This window comes from Balaenoptera musculus, chromosome 6 (genome assembly GCF_009873245.2).
Source record: "Balaenoptera musculus isolate JJ_BM4_2016_0621 chromosome 6, mBalMus1.pri.v3, whole genome shotgun sequence".
Lineage (NCBI taxonomy): Eukaryota > Metazoa > Chordata > Mammalia > Artiodactyla > Balaenopteridae > Balaenoptera > Balaenoptera musculus.
Window position 1 is genome coordinate 94,465,806 of NC_045790.1, and position 19,805 is coordinate 94,485,610.

Below are 19,805 nucleotides of genomic sequence, written 5' to 3' on the forward strand. Positions count from 1 at the left end.
TTGAATGTTTGGTAGAATTCACCTGTGAAGCCATCTGATTCTGGGCTTTTGTTTTTTAGGAGGTTTTTGTTTCATTACTGTTTTAATCTCTTTACTAGAAATTGGTCTATTCAATTTTTCCATTTCTTCATAATTCAGTCTTGGAAGGTTGCATGATTCTAAGAATTTCTTCATTTCTTCTAGGTTGTCCACTTTGTTGGTTACTAACTATTCAGAATATTCTCTTACAATCTTTGTATTTTTGTGGTATCCATTGTTATTTTTCTCCTTTATTTTCTAATTTTATTTATCAGAGCCTTCTCTTTTTTTTTCTTAGTGAGTCTGGTTAAATGTTTGTCATTTTTGTTTACCTTTTCAAAGAACCAACTCTTAGTTTCACTGATCTCGTCTATTGTCTTTTTAGTCTCTATTTTATTTATTTTTGCTCTGATCTTTATTATTTCCTTCCTTCTACTGACTTTGGGCTTCATTTTTTTTTTTCTAGTTCCTTTAGGTGTAAGGTTAGATGATTTATTTGAGACTTTTGTTTCTCGAGATAGGCTTGTATTGATATAAACTTCCCTCTTAATACTGCTTTTGCTGCATCCCATAGATTTTGGTATATCGTATTTTCATTTTCATTTGTCTTAAGGTATTTTAAAAATTCTCCTTTGATTTCTTCATTGACCCAATAGTTGCTCAGTAGCATGTTGTTCAGTCTCCACATATCTGTGATATTTTCAGCTATCTTCTTATAGTCTCATAGTGTTGTGGTCGGAAAAGATGCTTGATATGATTTCAATCTTCTTAAATTTATTGAGACTTGTTTTGTGTCCCAACATACGGTTTATCCCTGAGAAAGTTCCATGTGTGCTTGAGAAGAATGTGTATTTTGTTGCATTTGGATGGAATGTCCTGTACCAATCTATCAAATCCATCTGGTTTAATGTTTCATTTAAGACCACTGTTTCCTTGTTGACTTTCTGTCTGGATGATCTATCTATTAATGTAAGTGGGGTGTTAAAGTCCCCTCCTATTATTGTGCTGCACCAATTTCTCCCTTTAGGTCTGTTAAAAATTGCTTTATGTATTTTGGTGCTCCTATGTTAGGTGCATAGATATTACTAACAATTATGTCTTTTTTTGTTGTTTGTTTTACTATTATGTCTTTTTGATGAATTGTCCCCTTTATCAGAATATAATGTCCTTCCTTGTCTCTTGTTACCTTTTTTTGGCTTAACGTGTATTTTGTCTGATATGAGTATGGCTACATCTGCTTTCTTTTGGCTGTCGTTTGCTTGGGGTATCATCTTCTATCACTTCACTTTGAGCCTATGTTTGTCTTTAGAGCTGAAGTGAGTCTCCCAGAGGCAGCATATAGTTGGCTCTTGTTTTTTAATCCATCCAGCCACTTTGTGTCTTTTGATTGGTGAATCCAATCCATTTACACTTAGGGTGATTATTGATAGATGAGTACTGAGTACTGCCATTCTATCTTTTGTTTTCTGTTTGTTCTATATCTCCATTGTTTCTTTTTCCTGTGTTTCTGTCTGTCATTTTGGTTTGGTGGTTTTCTATGTTTTTCTCAGTTTCCTCTTTTTTTTATGTTTTGTGTCTCTGTTCTAGATTTATGCTTGGTGGTTACCAAGAGGTTTGTGTGAAATGTATCATAGATAAAGTAGTCCTTTTTCTGCTGATAGCATCTTATCTTCATTTGCCTATATGGGTTCCCTTCTTTTCCTCTTCCCCTTTTATGTTTTACTTGTCTCAAATTATCCCTTTTTATATTGCATTAGTTACCAAATTGAAGTAGCTATTGTTTTTTTCCTGATATTTCTCCCTTTAACCTTTATGTTGTAATAAAGTATTTAAAAACCTATTCTGATACAGAGTTGCAATTTTCTGATTCTGTTCATCTATTTATCACCTTAAAGTTTTGTGTACTTTTGCCTTTTTTTTCTGGTAGCAGAGCTCCTTTCAACATTTCTTATAAGGCAGGTCTAATGTTGATAAAAATCCTTCAGCTTTTGTTTGTCTGGGAAAGCCCTTATTTCTCCTTCATATCTGAATGATAACTTTGTTGGATAGAGTATTCTTGGATGACAGTTTTTATCTTTCAGTACTTTGAGAATGTCATTCCACTCCCTCCTGGACTGTTGAGTTTCTGCTGAGAAATCTGCTGATCCGCTAATAGGGATTCCTTTGTAGGTTGCATCCTTTTTTCACTGACTGCATTTAAAATTCTTTTCCATTGACTTTTGACAGTGTCTTGGAGAAGATCTTTTTGCATTGAGGTGATTAGGTGTTCTCTTAGCTTCATAGACTTGTATATCCAGTTCCTTCCCCAGGTTTGGGAAGTCCTCAGCTGTTACTTCTTTAAATAAACTCTCTGCTACCTTCTCTGTTTCTTCTTCTTCTGGGATAACCTTTACCCTAATGTTGCCCTTCCTAAAAGAGTCAGATAACGCTCATAAAATTTCCCCCTTTTTTATATCTTAATTCTTTTTCCTCTTCTACCTGTACCATCTCTAGATTTCTAAATTTGAGCTCAATAATTCTTTCTTCCATATGGTCTTCTCTATTTCCAATGCTTTCTAGTGAATTCTCAATTTCATTTACTGAGTTCTTCAGCTTCAGAATTTGTTTGGTTCTTTTTTAGTTTCAGTCTCTTTGGTAAAGTATTCCTTCTGTTCATTAATTTTATTCCTGAGCTCATTGAACTGCCTTTCTGAGTTTTCTTGTAGCTTGTTATTTCTTCATGACAGCTATTTTGAATTCTCTATCAGTTAGATTGCAATATTCCATGACTTTAAGTTTGATTTCTGCTGAATTGTCATTTTGTTTTTGTGATACAGTGTTGCTGTGGTTCTTCATGGTGCTGGATAAGTTGTTGCTCAGCTGACACATCTGAAGTAGTGAACACCTTTCTTCTTTAGGTAAAAATAATTTTTTCTACTTGATTTTAATGGGCCAACAAGTTATAAATTAGAAGCCTTTCTCTTTTTTTAAAAAAACATAAGACCCTGTTAGGAGATTTATTTATCACAAGGAAAAGATTTATCCAGCAAAAAAAATCTACTGAGACACAGCAGTTCCCCTTTCAGAGGTGCTGCAATAAAGAAGACAATAGCAATATCTTTACTGTTTAGGTTGATACAATTATTGGATGGGTGAAAGCAAGGAGCAAAAAATGTAAATTTCACACTCAGTGACCTAGTAATTTGTCAGTCATTTTTCTGCCTTAAACCTAATGCATCCTCTGGGACTGGGGCAGAGGATTCCAGAGAAATCGCACTCCTGGCCTGGCCATGCTCCAAATTCCACACCATCTTTTCTATTCCTTTCTTTCGTTTTTAAATTTTCATTGAGGTATAGTTGATTTACAATGTTGTATTAGTTTCAGTTATACAGCAAAGTGAATCAGTTATACGTATACATATATCCATTCTTTTTTTAGATTCTTTTCCCATATAGGCCATTACAGCATATTGAGTAGAGTTCCCTGTGCTATACAGTAAGTTATTATTAGTTGTCTATTTTATATATAGTAGTGAGTATATGTCAATCCCAATCTTCCAATTTATCCCTCCCCCCTTATCCCCTGTTAACCATGTTTGTTTTCTACATCTGTGACTCTATTTCTGTTTTGTAACTAAGTTCATTTATACCCTTTTTTTAGATTCCACATATAAGTGGTATCATATGATATTTGTCTTTCTGTGTATGACTTACTTCACTCAGAACGACAGTCTCTAGGTCCATCCATGTTGCTGCAAATGGCATTATTTTGTTCTTTTTTATGGCTGACTAATATTCCATTGTATATATGTGCCACATCTTCTTTATCCATTCCTCTGTTGATGGACATTTAGGTTGCTTCCATGTCCTGGCTACTGTAAATAGTGTTGCAATGAACACTGGGGTGCATGTATCTTTTCAAATTATGGTTTTCTCTGGGTATATGCCCAGGAGTGGGATCGCTGGGTCGTATGGTAGTTCTACTTTTAGTTTTTGAAGGCATCTCCATGCTGTTCTCCATAGTGGCTGTACCACTTTACATTCCCATCAACAGTGTAGGAGGGTTCCCTTTTCTCCACACCCTCTCCAGCATTTACTGTTTGTAGATCTTTTGATCATGGCCATTCTGACCCATGTGAGGTGATACCTCGTTGTAGTTTTGATTTGCATTTCTCTAATAATTAGTGATTTTTAAAAAGATTTATTTATTTTATTTATTTTTGGTTGCACTGGGTCTTAGTTGCGGTACTTCAGGCTCTTCGTTGCAGCGCACGGGCTTCTCTCCAGTTTTCTCTTCTCTAGTTGTGGCGCACAGGTTCCAGAGTGCGTGGGGTCTGTAGTTTGGGGTCTGTAGGCTCTCTAGTTGAGTCGTGTGAGCTCAGTAGTTGTGGCACGCGGGCTTAGCTGCCCCGCGGCATGTTGGATCTTAGTTCCCTGACCAGGCTTTGAACCTGTGTCTCCTGCGTTGTAAGGTGGATTCTTTACCACTGGACTACCAGGGAAGTCCCTAATTAGTGATGTTGAATATCTTTTCATGTGCTTTTTGGCCATTTGTATGTCTTCTTTGGAGAAATGTCTATTTAGATCTTCTGCCCATTTTTTGATTGGGTTGTTTGTTTTTTTGATATTGAGTTGCATGAGCTATTTGTATATTTTGGAGATTAATCTCTTGTTGGCTGTTTCATTTGCAAATATTTTTTCCCATTTTAAGGGTTGTCTTTTTGTTTTGTTTATGGTTTCCTTTGCGGTGTAAAAGCTTTTAAGTTTAATTAGATCCCATTTGTTTATTTTTGTTTTTATTTTCATTAGTCTAGGAAGTGGATCAAAAAAGATCTTGCTGTGATTTATGTCAAAGAGTGTTCTGCCTATGTTTTCCTCTAAGAGTTTTACAGTGTCCAGCCTTACATTTAGGTCTTTAATCCATTTTGAATTTATTTTTGTGTATGGTGTTAGGAAATGTTCTAGTTTCATTCTTTAGCATGTAGCTGTCCAGTTTTCCCAGCACCACTTACTGAAGAGGCTGTCTTTTCTCCATTGTAAATAGAAGCCTTTCTCTTATTTTCCAGTAGGTGGCACTATAGCACATTGTTTTCTCTTACCTGCGCTGCCTCTGGTTGTGTTTGAGTATTGGCACTTTCTACCCTCCGTGTCTACGTCAGAGGGGTCATCCAAAGCATTTGTTATCACTGCTTGTGCCTCTGGGGTTGTTGGTGCCTTGCTGTTACTGATGTCACTGCCTGAGTACTCGGATGGTGGCCTCATTTGGGATCCTTGAGTCACAGGCTCTGCCACTGCAGGAGGAGCAGGAAGGCCGGGAGGAGGAACTGGGGTCATGTGTGCCGTTCCTTTTCTGATGCTCCTGGGTTTCTGGGCCTACCCACTGCTGATGGAGGGTGGGGCGCCAGAGCTGTGGGTGGCTCTGAGCTGGAGGAACAGGGTCACAGGCCTCGTGCCACAGCTGCTCAGCTATCTGTGGCTGTGGGTACCAGTGCAAGTGGGAGGCCGGGGTCATGTGGGATGCCGCGGTAATGTGGGATGCCGCCCTCGCTGCTACTGGGTTCTTCTGGACTGGGGTTCACCTGCTGCAGCCCAGGGGCCAAAATTGCAGGCACTGCCTATGCTGATCCTCCAGTTCCGCCTCTTCTATGGGTTCCATTCCACCTATCTTTACATGTACAGATGGGTGGAACTCTCCAGGGTCCTGGTGTGTTGGGCAAAGGCCCTTTTGTTGAGTTGTGGATGTTTTCCTGGTTGCAGATTGAAGGGGAGAGCTGAGCGAGCATCTCTTCCTGCTATGATGCTGACATCACTCCCCAATTTTAAATTTCTTACTGATTGATTTAATTTGTTTTAATGACTTAGGCAAGTTACCCAAGTAACCATAGAGTTGGGGATAAAAATATCCCCAGCAGGGACAGAGAGGAAAACGAAGAAAAAGGCCAAATTTGTTTCCAGATTTAGTGTAAAGATTTTGAGATGCTTTTCTGCTTGAAAATTTTTTTTAAGTATTTTCTCTTAAATCTTTACTTACGCAAATTTTGTTCAATGCTTGAGGTAGAGTGGGCAAAAAAATTTCCAACATAATCCAAGGAATAAACAAGAGCTTTTTTTTTTTTTTTTTTTTTAGAATTATATAAGATGAGATTCTGGCTCAATATCTAAAAATTAATTATTGCAGTTCTATTGTTGGGTATGTGTTCATGAACTTCCAAGTAGAAAACAAAATTTTTGAGATTTAAAGGATTAATCCACAGAAAACTATGTATAATAAAAATTAAAGTATTTAAAAAATTCAAGACATATAAATAATGATGCCAATGATCCCTTCTCTGGGTCTGATTCTGTCCTGTTAACTTACTTAAGGAGAAAACTGTCAAGGGACCAAATAGTATATACTATACTATTTCGTAATTTCAAATTAAATGCAAAAATTTATCTTACATCCAATTCTTATATAAGCTGATTGCTGTTATCTGCTTTATTTCAGTACTTACCTTAATTTGCTGTCCACTTTGCATCCAATTTAGTATCTGACATTGCAATTCTTGTATCTTGTAGTTGGTTTCAGGCTTTTTTTCCCTAATAAACTGTACAATCTCCAGTTGTCGCCAAATGTCATCCAAATAGGAGCCTAAAATGCTTCTGTAGATATCTTTTGCATTTGACAAATATCCTGTTAAAAACAAAAGTGGGAAAAAAAAGCATGTCTTTTTGTTCTTTTAGAAACTGCATGGTAAAAACCTAAAAGGAAATAAGGGTCATAGCAGAGACAGTTAAATTTCCCTTTACTACTTTTCTGATTTTGATCAAAGATAGCAACTAATGAAAACCTTAAATTTAAGTGACGCTGAGAAATATGTAGCAAATGTCTATTTTTAAGCTACATAATACCAATATAACTGGATATACTCTACATATTCTCTGAATATTTCTCATCCTTTCCTGCCTTCTGGCTTGTTAAATGCTATTGCCTTCTTCCTAAACCCTAGAATCTACACTTACATGCAAGTCCTGTGGTAATGCATTTCACTGAGATTTTCTTGGTATGCTATCGATACAGCTTTGCACTTGATTTCTGGTTATTTATGTATATGACTTAACAACCTCACTAGTCTATAAGCTCTCATAATCCATGATATTTAAGCATAATTAATTTATGTAGCTGCTAAAACAGAAGTGCCTAAATTCAGACTCACTAAGAGCAATTTTAAACACAGAATCCTGAGACCTATCCTTGAAGGTTCGAATTCAAGAAATCTAGATTGAGTCCCAGGGATTCCTATGTGTAAAACTTCTCCCAGTGATTCTACTGCACAGTGAATTTTGTGAATTACTGAAGTAGAGCACCTGGCAGAGTAACTTATGTAGATCAGGTATTCAATGAATATCTGGACAATAAATACAATAATAAATCAAAAATTTAATGTTCATGTTCATATTTTTATACTATGTACATATTAATTCTAATTTTATTTTAATACAGCTAGAATGATGGGCAATTTAGAGACTGATTTATGTTCTTTCTGCTTACTAATCTCCAAACTTCCCACTGATTCTCCATACTGCCATTAGATGTAACCTTCTGAAAGACAAACCTAATCCAGTAGCTTTCCTGTTTCAGTGGTTCCCTATTATTTACAGAGTAGTGACTGAATTCTTTTGTGTAGCTTAAAAGGCTTTTCATGATTTGGCTCTTTCTTACTTCTTCAGGCTTAGCTCTCTTTGCTTTCCACCTTGTACTCTTCAATTTAGCCACATGGAACCGTTTGTCATACACCCACTAAGTCATTCTTCTGGGCTCTTAATTCTGCCTACAATACCCTTTCGTACTTTATTTACTTGGCAAACTCCTACTTATTTAAAAAAAAATTCAGCTTGAAAGGCTAACAGTCACCATCCTTTGTGCCATTACTATGTATCTTTACTACAGTACCCATTACACAATACTGAATTTATTTCTGGGTTAAAGCCCAGAAGTGAAACTCTATACTTTAAACCTTGAAACTAATTACCTTGCTAGTTTGGGAGAAGAAGCAAATTGGAAGCTGGGAGAAAATACAGAATTCTGGGTCCAGGGTAGGCAGCCAGACCCACATGGACCTTTCTTCCTCTGTCACTATTCACAAAGAAAGAAAGGAGGACAACCTAACTTGCTCTTTGATTTTGAGAGGTTTAGAGGAGTGAGAAAGCCTTCTACTAAAAATGTCCAAGGCAGCAAGGTTACTCATTATGGCTTGGTACCCAGGGTTTAAGAAGTTATGTTTTCCAACATGGATTTTACTTTTATAAGTGTTCCTCAAGGTAGCCAAATAATAATGCCAAAGTGTGATTTAGTAAAGGCATTTCTTTGAGGAACGGAAACAATTCAGTTCAAGTATATAGCTCTCAATGGTCTCACTTAATCCCAGGGTAAAATGTAGAATACTTAAAGGTGAATATACTTTAAGCAATCCTCCATAAATATTATTTCTCTAATTCAAGATATTGATAAGTATTGAGCACGAGTGAGTCACAACTGTACTCTCCCTGGGAATCCAAATATTCTAGATTCTGATATTCTGCCTTACTATTATGCTTTTATAGTTAGCTTAGTTGTTGTCTGACAATCTTCTATGGCAGCTGAAAATTATAATGAAGACAGGTGGCTAAACAGAAGCATGTGACACTACACCATTATACTAGCTACAGATACTGTAAACTAGGGCTATAGTTGTCTGGGAATGGAGACAAGACAACTTCATTCAGCATCAACACTCAAATGCTTTAATTGGAGAAGAAAGGAAAAGCACCATGTTGGGCTTTCTAAAGGTAGCTGTAACTTAGTTACAATACCTGGCCAGATAATACTAATATAATACTTGGCCAAGTATTACAACTCCCAGTGATGTAGAGGGAGTACAATTGTAACTCGCTGCTGCCCAGTACTTATCCAAACCTTGGATTAGAGAAATAATATTTGTCTGAGTCACAGATAAGAGAAAATGTCTGGGTCATAGATCAGAGAAAAATTATTTTCACTTTGTATATAATGGGTTCTAGAAACTTTAAATTATAAAACATAATCCTAAAAATATACCATTACTAAACAAGTCTAAACAACCTGCAATAAGGGGCCTAAAACAGTAATGCAGTAAGACAGATACTTTAGGGATTTTAATAGTTTAGAAAAAATTTCCAAAATCTTTAAAATTTTCAACACACTCAAAATAGTTTGATTTTTAATACTCAAGTAATTCATATCCTAACTTACATGCACAACTAAAAAAGAAATTGCAGAAGATCTTGCTATATAGCTATATTGCATCTAGCAAAGATTCGAAGCCACAGATATTCAATGAGGACCTAAAATGTACATGTCTAATTGTTATCTTACATTAAAAAGCAGTGCATAATAAAAAGAAACGAAATTGAGTTATTTGTAGCGAGGTAGATGGACCTAGAGACTGTCATACAGAGTGAAGTAAGTCAGAAAGAGAAAAACAAATACCGTATGCTAACACATATATATGGAATCTAAAAAAAAAAAATGGTTCTGATGAACCTAGGGGCAGGACAGGAATAAAGACGCAGATGTAGAGAATGGACTTGAGGACACGGGAAGGGGGAAGGGTAAGCTGGGACGAAGTGAGAGAGTGGCATGGACATATACACACTACCAAATGTAAAATAGATAGCTAGTGGGAAGCAGCCACATAGCACAGGGAGATCAGCTCGGTGCTTTGTGATCACCTAGAGGGGTGGGATAGGGAGGGTGGGAGGGAGGGAGACATGGGGACATATGTATATATATAGCTGATTCACTTTTTTATAAAGCAGAAACTAACACACCATTGTAAAGTAATTATACTCCAATAAAGATGTTTTAAAAAATGCAGTGCATAATAATGATTACACAGTCAAATCCCTTAAGGCCATTAGGAGTCTGTAATTCAGGCCTAGAATAGAGAATCCTACACCTATTTTTCTAGGTGATGATTGTTGTTACAGAAAATTTCTTTTAATGAATATAAGTAGAATAAAATATATATTCCATTATAATTATGTCAATATATATATAATGTTTAATGCAGAAGGAATAAAAACTACATAATTTCTTACAAAGCGCATCTTTTTCAGAAAAGTAAACGTTACTTCAGACAAAATATTTCAATAAGAAGAAAAGGGGAAATAAAAAATTTTCACACCAACCCAATGCTGTGTCCAAGCTACATGTTAAAAGGACATCTCTAATTGTTACCAAAAGGTGTAAGAGGGCAGCACACTTGAATGTCATTTCTCTTTCAACATTTTTACCTAGGTAAGCAAAAACATAATTTAAAGACAGAATATACATTAGAATTTTAGAATATATATCAGAATGCTTAACAATAATAGATAACATTTATTATTGAGTGCTTACTATGTGCCAAGCTGTATATAATCTGTTTATTTCATTGAATCTATAACAATAACCCTATCAGACAAGTTTACTATGATCTTGATTTTATGGATGAGAAAACAGTCTTAACGAGGTTAGGTAACTGCCCAAGGTCAATTTGTGAATAAATGATGGAGCTGGCATTCCAACCCCTACAGCTAACCTTAGAGTTCATACTTTGCTGCTTCCAAAGAATGTTCAATTATTTCTACTCTTGGTGGGAAGAAGGACAATGATTCCCAGTTATGAAACAAGAAGAAAATTAAACTCATAACTTGCCAACTGGTTTAGATAAAGGTGGAGGATCATAACGTAAAGCAATATCTTGAAGTGGAGGTAGACACCTGGGAATATTTGTCCAAAGATATGACTCAAACAAAAGAGGTACTTATAGGGACAAGACAATTATCTAATTAATACGTTCCATGTAGTTCCAGAGCTTATTGAAGATGATAGATCGGATTTTACTGCATGCAAAAGTGGGGCCAAGAAGACCGGATTCCAGGACTAATTTAACCAGAGAAGCTCTACTTCTCTCTGTTTTATATAGTGGGATGCCATGTAATATTTATTGAACAAAGAGTTCTGCTAAAAAGTATATGTATAGCTGATTCACTTTGTTATAAAGCAGAAACTAACACACCATTGTAAAGCAATTATACTCCAATAAAGATGTTAAAAAAAAAGTATGAAAACTATTGATTTAAGCAATGAAGATCAAAGCAAATAATCAGTGGTCACTGGGAATCAAGGAGCAACAGAAAAACCAGTTATGGGTAGTATCTCCCTGGAAGGACTTGTGTAAACAAGTCAATCATGACCAGGAAGGGAAAAGAAGAGAGCAGAGAAACCAAATTTGGTATCATTTTGTTCTGTCTTTAGGAAAACATTTCTTACAGTGCAGATCCGCAGCTGATGAATTCTTTCAGCTTTTGTATGTCTGAAAACATCTCTATTTCCCCTTTGTTTTTGTAATGTATTTTTGCCTAGTACAGAAAACTAGGTTGGTGGTTTTTTCTTTCAGGTATTTTAAAGATGTTATTCCACTGTCTTTTCACTTGCACTATTTCTGACAAGAAATTTGATGTCAACCTTGTCATTGTTTCTCTTTTGCAGCATATATTTTTTTCCTTCTGGCTGCTCCTACAATTTTCTCTTTATCACTGGTTTTAAGCAACTTGATTATAATATGCCTTGGTGTAGCTTCATTATGCTTCTTGTGCTTAGGGTTCATTGAGTTTCGTGGATCTGTGGGTTTGTAGTTTTCACTGAGTTTGGCAAGATTTCAGTCATTATTTCTTCAAATATTTTATCTGTTTACCCCCTTTTGCCTCTCCTTTGAGAACTCTAATGCTAGTATATAAGGCTATTTGAAGTTGTTTCACAGCCCGCTATGCTCTTTTCTTTCCTTCTTTTTTATTCTTTTATCCACCTGGGTTTTATTTTAGGTAGTTTCTATTGCTATGCTTACAATTTAGCTAGTTTTTTCTCCTGCAATATTTAATCTGCCATTAACTTCATCCAGTGTATTTTTCATCTCATGCATTGTAGTTTATTCTCTAAAACTATGATTTGCATCTCTTTTATGTCTCTAGCTTATTGAATGTATGGAATACAGTTATAGTAAGTTTCAGTGTCCTCTCTGATAATACTAACATCTTTGTCAGCTCTGAGTTTGTTTTGATTGATTATTCTCCTTATGGGCTGTGGTTTCCTGTCTCTTGTTATGCTTGACAATCTTTGATCAGATGTCAAACATTGTGAATTTTACCTTGTTAGTGCTAAATATTTTTGTATTCATATAAATAGTCTTAAGCTTTGTTCTGGGATGCAGTTAAGTTCCTTGGAAATAGTTTGATAACTTTGAGTCTTGCTTCTATGATTTTTTTAGGCAGGTCCAGAGCAGTGCTAAATCTAGGGATAATTATTCCCCACCACTGAGACAAGACTTCTCTAAGTATGATGATCAATACTCTATGAATTATGAGTTTTTCTAGTCTGGCTGGTGGGAACAGACATTATTTCCTGCCCCGTGTGAATTCAGAGTACTATTCCCTCTAATCCTTTCAGATGGTTTGTTTCCCAACCTCTGGTAGTTTAGTTCCTCACATATACATTTATTTTTTTTGAGATGGCTGTTCTTTTTTTCTTTTTTCCATATTCTTTTCCATTATGGTTTATCACAGGATATTGAATATAGTTTCCTGTGCTATACATTAGGACCTTGTTGTTTATCCATTCTCTATATTATAGTTTGCATCTGCTAATCCCAAATTCCTAATCCATCCTTCCCCCACCCCACCCCCTTGGCAGCCACAAGTCTGTTCTCTATGTCTGTGAGTCTGTTTCTGTTTCATAGATAAGTTCATTTGTGTTATATTTTAGATTCCACATATAAGTGATATCATATGGTGTTTGTCTTTCTCTGTCTGACTTACTTTAATTAGTATGATAATCTCTAGGTCCATCCATGCTGCTGCAAATGGCATTATTTCATTCTTTTTTATGGCTGAGTAGTATTCGATTGTATATATGTACCACATCTTCTTTTTTTTTTATAAATTTATTTATTTATTTATTTATTTTTGGCTGTGTTGGGTCTTTGTTTCTGTGCGAGGACTTTCTCTAGTTGTGGCAAGCGGGGGCCACTCTTCATTGTGGTGCGCGGGCCTTTCACTGTCGAGGCCTCTCTTGTTGCGGAGCACAGGCTCCAGACGCGCAGGCTCAGTAGTTGTGGCTCACGGGCCTAGTTACTCCGCGGCATGTGGGATCCTCCCCGATGAGGGCTCGAACCCGTGTCCCCTGCATTGGCAGGCAGACTCTCAACCACTGCGCCACCAGGGAAGCCCTGTACCACATCTTCTTTATCCATTCATCTGTCAGTGGGCATTTAGGTTGTTTCTATGTTTTGGCTATTGTCCTCACATATACTCTTTGATCAGTACTCTGCTGAATACTTCAGGGAGACTTTCTGCAAATTTCTAGGACTCTCCTTGTGAAGCTCTCTGCTCTCTAACCTTCTATCCTTTTTTTAAAAAATTTATTTATTTTAATTTATTTATTTTTGGCTGCGTTGGGTCTTTGTTGCTGTGCGCAGGATTTCTCTAGTTGTGGCGAGCGGGGGCCACTCTTCACTGCGGTGTGCAGGCTTCTCATCTCAGTGGCTTCCCTTGTTGCAGAGCACGGGCTCTAGGTGCACAGGCTTCATTAGTTGTAGCATGCGGGCTCAGTAGTTGTGGCTCGTGGGCACAGTAGTTGTGGCTTGCAGGCTCTAGAGCTCAGGCTCAGTAGTTGTGGCACACAGGCTTAGTTGCTCCGCGGCATGTGGGATCTTCCCAGACCAGGGCTCAAACCCATGTCCCCTGCATTGGCAGGCGGATTCTTAACCACTGTGACACCAGGGAAGCCCCTAACCTTCTATCCTTTGAACTTTAGCTGCCTTGGTCTCCCTGGACTCTTAGCTCTGCTTCTTCAACTCAGATTGTCCACTGAGCTCTGCCTCTGGTACCTCTCCCTGTGCCATGGCCTGGCATTTCTTTCTAGGCAGTAAGCTAGGGCAATGGTAGGGCTCACCTCACTTGTTTCCCATCTCTCAGGAATCATTGTGCTTCGTTGCCTGATGTCTAGGATCTTAAAAACTGGTTTCATCTATTTTGTCTTTGTCTTTTTGTTTGTTTGTTGTTGTTATTTCTGGAAGGAGGGTAAATTCAATCCCTGTTACTCCAATTTGGCCAGAAGCAAAAGTCCAGGATTGACTTTAATCAATTTACTTTTTGACCTCCCCCCACCTTTTTGGGAGGGACCTAAGTGGTTCAGATGCTAACAATAATAGGGTTAATTTGGTTTCTGCAATAGGAATCTGTCAAGTAATATATATGTCAACTAGGAGCTTTACTGAGAAGCAATGCCAGATGATACAGGTTTCCCCCACTATCTGAAAATAGAGAGTTCCTATGAAACCTTCTGTAAGCTGAAATGGAGTAAAGAAGCAAATACCTTTTTTCATAAAAACGAAAATCCTCTTTGATTTCTTTCAGTTAGTGAAAACAGATATTAATGTAGGTCTTCATAAAATCAAAGTGACATAAAGCAAACATGAAAAGCAGGCGACACTTGTATTTCTTACCTTTTTATCCTTGCTTAGCTGATATTCCAGCATTGGTCTGTGGGTGGCATATGCTGAAATACAGTTATGCCTCCATCTATGACTAATTTCTGCATTTTCTAATAATCCATAAATTTATATCCTTTAAAATAATGTGACTTTTATTTGTACTCACCTTGGTGAATGGCATCACTTATTACTTTTTCTTGTTCTTTTAAGAGGAACCTTGTTTGGTCAAAAATGACAGTGTCAAATTTCCAGGTAGCAGCAGGAAGAGTACAGAGGCATACAAGTTTTTTTAAGATAGGAGAAGCTGCTGCTTCTAGGAGACAGTATGCTTGGCACTGGCTATCTGCAAAAATAAAAGCATTAAAGGCAGTGTTTTTATAAGGATGGTATGTTCTTTTTGACAAATCAATCATACATGTTACTTCATGGAAACCTGAACTCAATCCAAATTCTTTTCTGAGTTAAAAATCATGAGATTCTATACAGGCTTATTTTAGGATATTTATTCTAAATAAACTAGTAAAAACAAAACAAAAAAACCCTCTGTAGAATTAATATAATTTTATGGCTATCTTGTTTATTAGAAAGGATTTATTCAGTGACTAATTTGGCAGGGCAACTATAAGGAAGAGAATCACATAATTTTTTTCTTTTCCCTCCACTATTAGCTTACAACCTTAAGATGAACACATTTATAACAATGACAAATTGTTTTTAGTTTTCACTAGAATATCAATATTTAAAGATCTGCATTGTCATCTAAAGGTCATAAATGAAATTTAGCCAAAAGAATGAAATGATATTCAAGAACTAGTGTCATATTTCCTTATCGATTTTAATAGTGAGCATGATGTTCTTAAGCAGGCTGTTCTTTAGGGGTCAATGTAAAGAATATTTTTCTTTACAGCAGAACAAATAATTTTAATTGGTATAGGAATCAATAATAACTTATTTACACCACCTTGATGGTGGGTAAGAGAACAGAGAGAGCAACCATCAACAGTTCATTTTTCCAGACTGGGAAGAAAAGTCTGAGTGAGGAGTTGCAGTTTGCAGTTCTCTGATGCATGTAGAGAAGCAGCAGTTTAAATGAAGGAAGAAATAACACTTAGTGGACTGGAATAGGGCGATGGGGAGGGAGGGGCAGAGGCAGTGAATAAGGCACTCCAGGTTTGGAAATAACCTGAAAGTAGGACTGGAATGAAGAAATATCTGAAACAAGTGAAGAAAATTACATGGAAAATAAGGTGTGTCCTAGATACCCAGGAAAGGGCTTTCAAATTTACTTAATTTGAATGCATTTAAAAAGCATAATGCATACCTGATGCTTGAATTTCAATGACATTATCTGCTCTCCTTTCCTGATTTGCTTTCTCTACTGTTTTATTAGTACAAACAATAGGATTTTCTTCTTGAAGAGTTAAAGAACGTTCTTCTTTGTCTTGAAGTTCTAATAAAAATATTAATTTGCATTGTTCAGGGAAACTTAATGTTGATTAAAATGCTCTCTTGTAATATGATCATAATTGTTAAAATTCTCTGAAATGCATCAGTATTAAATTGATCAACTATTCAGGTCAATGGACTTATTGTGCTGGATAGGAAGCTGAATGGTAATAAAGGAAGGAACTTTGGCATCAGATCAGTGTTTCAATCCCAGTTCTGACACTAGCCTCAGTTTCCTCATATGTAAAATATTGATTAATATACCTACTTCGAATATTGTTATAAGGTGTTATAAACACCAAGGATGATTCCTGACACCTAAAAGCCACATACTGTTCTACTTCATTTCTCTGTGACTGTCCACAGACCCTTCCTCTGTTACTAATTCTCTCCCATGCCCCAAACCCTACCTGTCTCCATCCTTTCTTAATAAGGTCATTTCTTACTACTTACCCTTTAGCTCTCAGGCATTTTCTACAGGAAGCCTTATATAACTGCCCACTCTACTTCCAGGCCAGCAAAGTGCCTCTCCTTTTTGTTTCCTCAGCACTCGGCATAGTCTCCTGGCACTGACAATGTTGTATGGAAATTATCTGCATGTCTGGTCCACTCTATTACACTGTAAGCTTCTCAAGGTCAGCAACGTTATCATGTTTATCTCTGATATGTGATTTAGTGCCTGGTACACAATGTTCAATAACTGTAGTTTTCTTCCTTCGTTTGTAAGTATTGTAGAGGATTAAAAAATATATATATATGTAATTTATTTATGATTAGAGTTATGTTAACTAGATTGCAATGTTGTCCATTAATAATATGATTACAAGATAATTTTAGAAAAACATTGCCATCTTGAAACGTTTGAATATATGAGCTTTAAATACACAGTGAAAAAAAAAGAGTGAAATATCCTAAACTAGCTTTTTATTATTTTCAAGTATATTTTTTATTAACTATAAATAATTTAAATAGCTATGATTAAATACTACAAATTATTGGAGTTTTTGAGGGGGCCTAATAAGTTGTAGCATTCTTTCTCACCCCTGTATCAACTATAAAATAAGACAAGAAGTAAAATATATATCAAAATATTACCTCTGTTACTAATAAAAACTAAGTTGGAGAAAGGAGCTTAGTTTGAGAGTCAAAAGAGCTTGTTAATTAAGCAACAGAATTAGAGTTACCTACCCTGCCCCAGACTATACTGGACTGGGCCAGGATTCTGCACTGTTGGGGAACTGCTTGGGAAAGATTCATGACATAGAGAAGCAGAGGAGAATGCCTGTTACTTGTGAGGCAGCTCATTCCTGCAAGCTTATGCCCAATTTATTCTTTTTCAAATTTGCAATACAGATAATTAATTCCAGTTCCTCTGGGGAGAACACATTAAAGGGCAAAGAGGCCAGGAACATAATACTAATAGAGGAAATATCAGGAGTACAGAGCATTCCCACCTAACATCAGTATTCCTTTAATTGTTTAATTAATGGCTAACTTTTAAAATAAGAAAATATTCTTTTTATCTTTTTCTCCTTTCTTGTTGCTTTCTCTCATTTTCTGTTGCCAATATACCTTGTTACAAGACATCATCACAAGTATGACAACCAGAAAAGGATGTCAGAGCTAATTTTGGATTGGTTTCCTTTTTTTTTTGTTTTCTGGCCTCAAATATGAATAGAATCTGAAAACATTCACAAACCTGAAAACAACAAATCTTTAAAAAATTCCTATTTATGCATCACATTCATAAGATAATTCTTTATATTTTGCTCATTCTTTCATGTAGAAATTATGCTCTGAATTATGGTGCAAATTGGTTAGAAAGATCTGTTACATATAGAATTGTCACCTAGCAAGGTAAGTTATAATGTGGTCAAACAATTACATGAAAAGAAACTTTATGACAAATATATATAAACATAAAGGGTCACAAAATTCTGAGATCTTTAAATACTTTTCTGAATTTTTGTTGAATTTTTCATTGTGAAAATGCACTGATTGACAAAGTAATATAACTTTATATAGATCTATAAAAGGCTGTCATATCATGCTGCACACAAAGAACAAGCATTCTTTTCTGCTTTTCTATGTCATGACATTTTCCCAAGCAACTCCCCAACCATGGGGAATCCTGGCCCAGTCCAGCATAGTCTGGGTCTGGGTAGGTACTCTGCCCAATTCTGGTGTTTAGTTAGCAAGCTCATTGGACTCTCAAACTAATTTTTGGTATATATTTTACTTCTTGTCTTATTTTACAGCTTATTCAGGGGCAAGACCTTGTGTACATTAACAGTATCAATACATAGGACAGTAAGACCTAAGTATACTCTAACTCTCACAAATAAATATTTTTGTACTTATTTCATTTGGGTAATCTGTGTCAAACACATTCTAGAATGCTAGAATTCTAGAATTTTTTTTTTACCAGAAGTGAAATGATATGACGCATTATACTACTTTGATATGTTTATAAGCGATGAATGTAAAACAGTTACAACTCAAACAGAAACTCTTTGATAAAGTTAAAAAGAGTAATAGGCAATCAAACAGGCAAAAGGTTCTTAAGTACACATTAAAATACAAGTTAAAATATGGAGGTAGAACTGTGAGCTAAAAGAGAAAAAAGAATGGCAGAATGATCAGCAAAAGTTAGAAATGTTATGAATCTGTATGACCAAGTTGTAGAAAGTGAGTTTTTACAAATAGTAAACTTAAAAGTTTTTTCTTAAAAGTTCAAATGCACTTTAAAATTTTTTGGAAAATACATATCTACATCTGTATATCCCATATCTATCTCCATATATAATGTGTCATGAATCAATGACATTTTCTTTGACTTTGAAGAATAATGTGTTTTATCTGAAGAGCTTTATTTCTTTACCTTCTATAATAAATTATACATTTAGTCCTTGAAGCTATCATACCTACACCAAAATATTACTAAATTACTCACCATCTTTTCCATCACTGTCTGTGACTTCAGTCTTTGAGGTGCAAGTCTTATACTTATTTCGCAGCATAATAAAGTCATTCAAAAGGTCCAAATTATTCTCCTGTTTTTTACCACGTTTAAAAGATGCTTCTTCAATTTTGGAAGAGGAAGATGATTCAGTAGATGGTACTGTGCTGTCAAGTTCCAAGTAATCTTTATTTTCTTTAGTTCGGATTATTCTATAACCTAGTTCTAGGTCATTCTTTGGTTTTTCTTCTTTTCGTGGTCTTTCAACAGCGACATATTCATCAGAAAAACACGAGTCTGTTACTTCTTTTGCCAGAGGTGGAGTCTTTTGTGAAGGTGATAAATGATCATTTGTAGATATCTCAATAAGTTTAATAGGTGAGGAACAACTTTTATGTTCTAGCCATGCTGAAAACAGAAAATGAAAATATCCAATGACTTTCATGCCTAAATGAATGTTCTTCTAGGGTATTAAGATAACCTTTAGTTCTGGGTTCTTATTAATATAATTTGATCCTTACGAGTACTTTGTTTACTGCTTTTAAAATCAATTTTTGGTCTGAATAAAATAATTTTTTAAAGGATAAAAATTCAGCACCTCTTTTTCCTACTACTGGAGCTAAGGTTACTGAGCAAAGAAAGAATTCCAGACTATTGTCAATAGTTTAACAACAAGTCATAGCCTTGGAGCTATCATACCTACAGTTTTTCTAAGGGTCAAAAACTTACATACAAAGCAAGCCACAGACCAGAAGAAAATACTTGTAATACATATACTTTAAAAAAGACTGTATCCAAAATATATAAAGAACTGTTATAACTTAATATTTTAAAAGAAAGTCAATTAAAAATTTGACAAAATATTTGATCAA

The 19,805-nt window shown here is 35.7% G+C and overlaps 1 protein-coding gene across 1 annotated transcript in view; it reads right to left on the reverse strand.

Moving 5' to 3' along the window:
- SHOC1 (shortage in chiasmata 1) overlaps window positions 1-19,805 on the reverse strand; it is an 88,103-nt gene that overhangs the window by 27,536 nt on the left and 40,762 nt on the right. The window contains exons 12-16 of the mRNA XM_036856427.1: window positions 18,928-19,341; window positions 15,850-15,969; window positions 14,695-14,871; window positions 10,186-10,290; window positions 6,492-6,670 (exon numbers count right to left, since the gene is read on the reverse strand). Of these exons, the coding sequence (XP_036712322.1) occupies window positions 6,492-6,670; window positions 10,186-10,290; window positions 14,695-14,871; window positions 15,850-15,969; window positions 18,928-19,341 (995 nt within the window). The remainder of the gene's footprint in view (window positions 1-6,491; window positions 6,671-10,185; window positions 10,291-14,694; window positions 14,872-15,849; window positions 15,970-18,927; window positions 19,342-19,805) is intronic.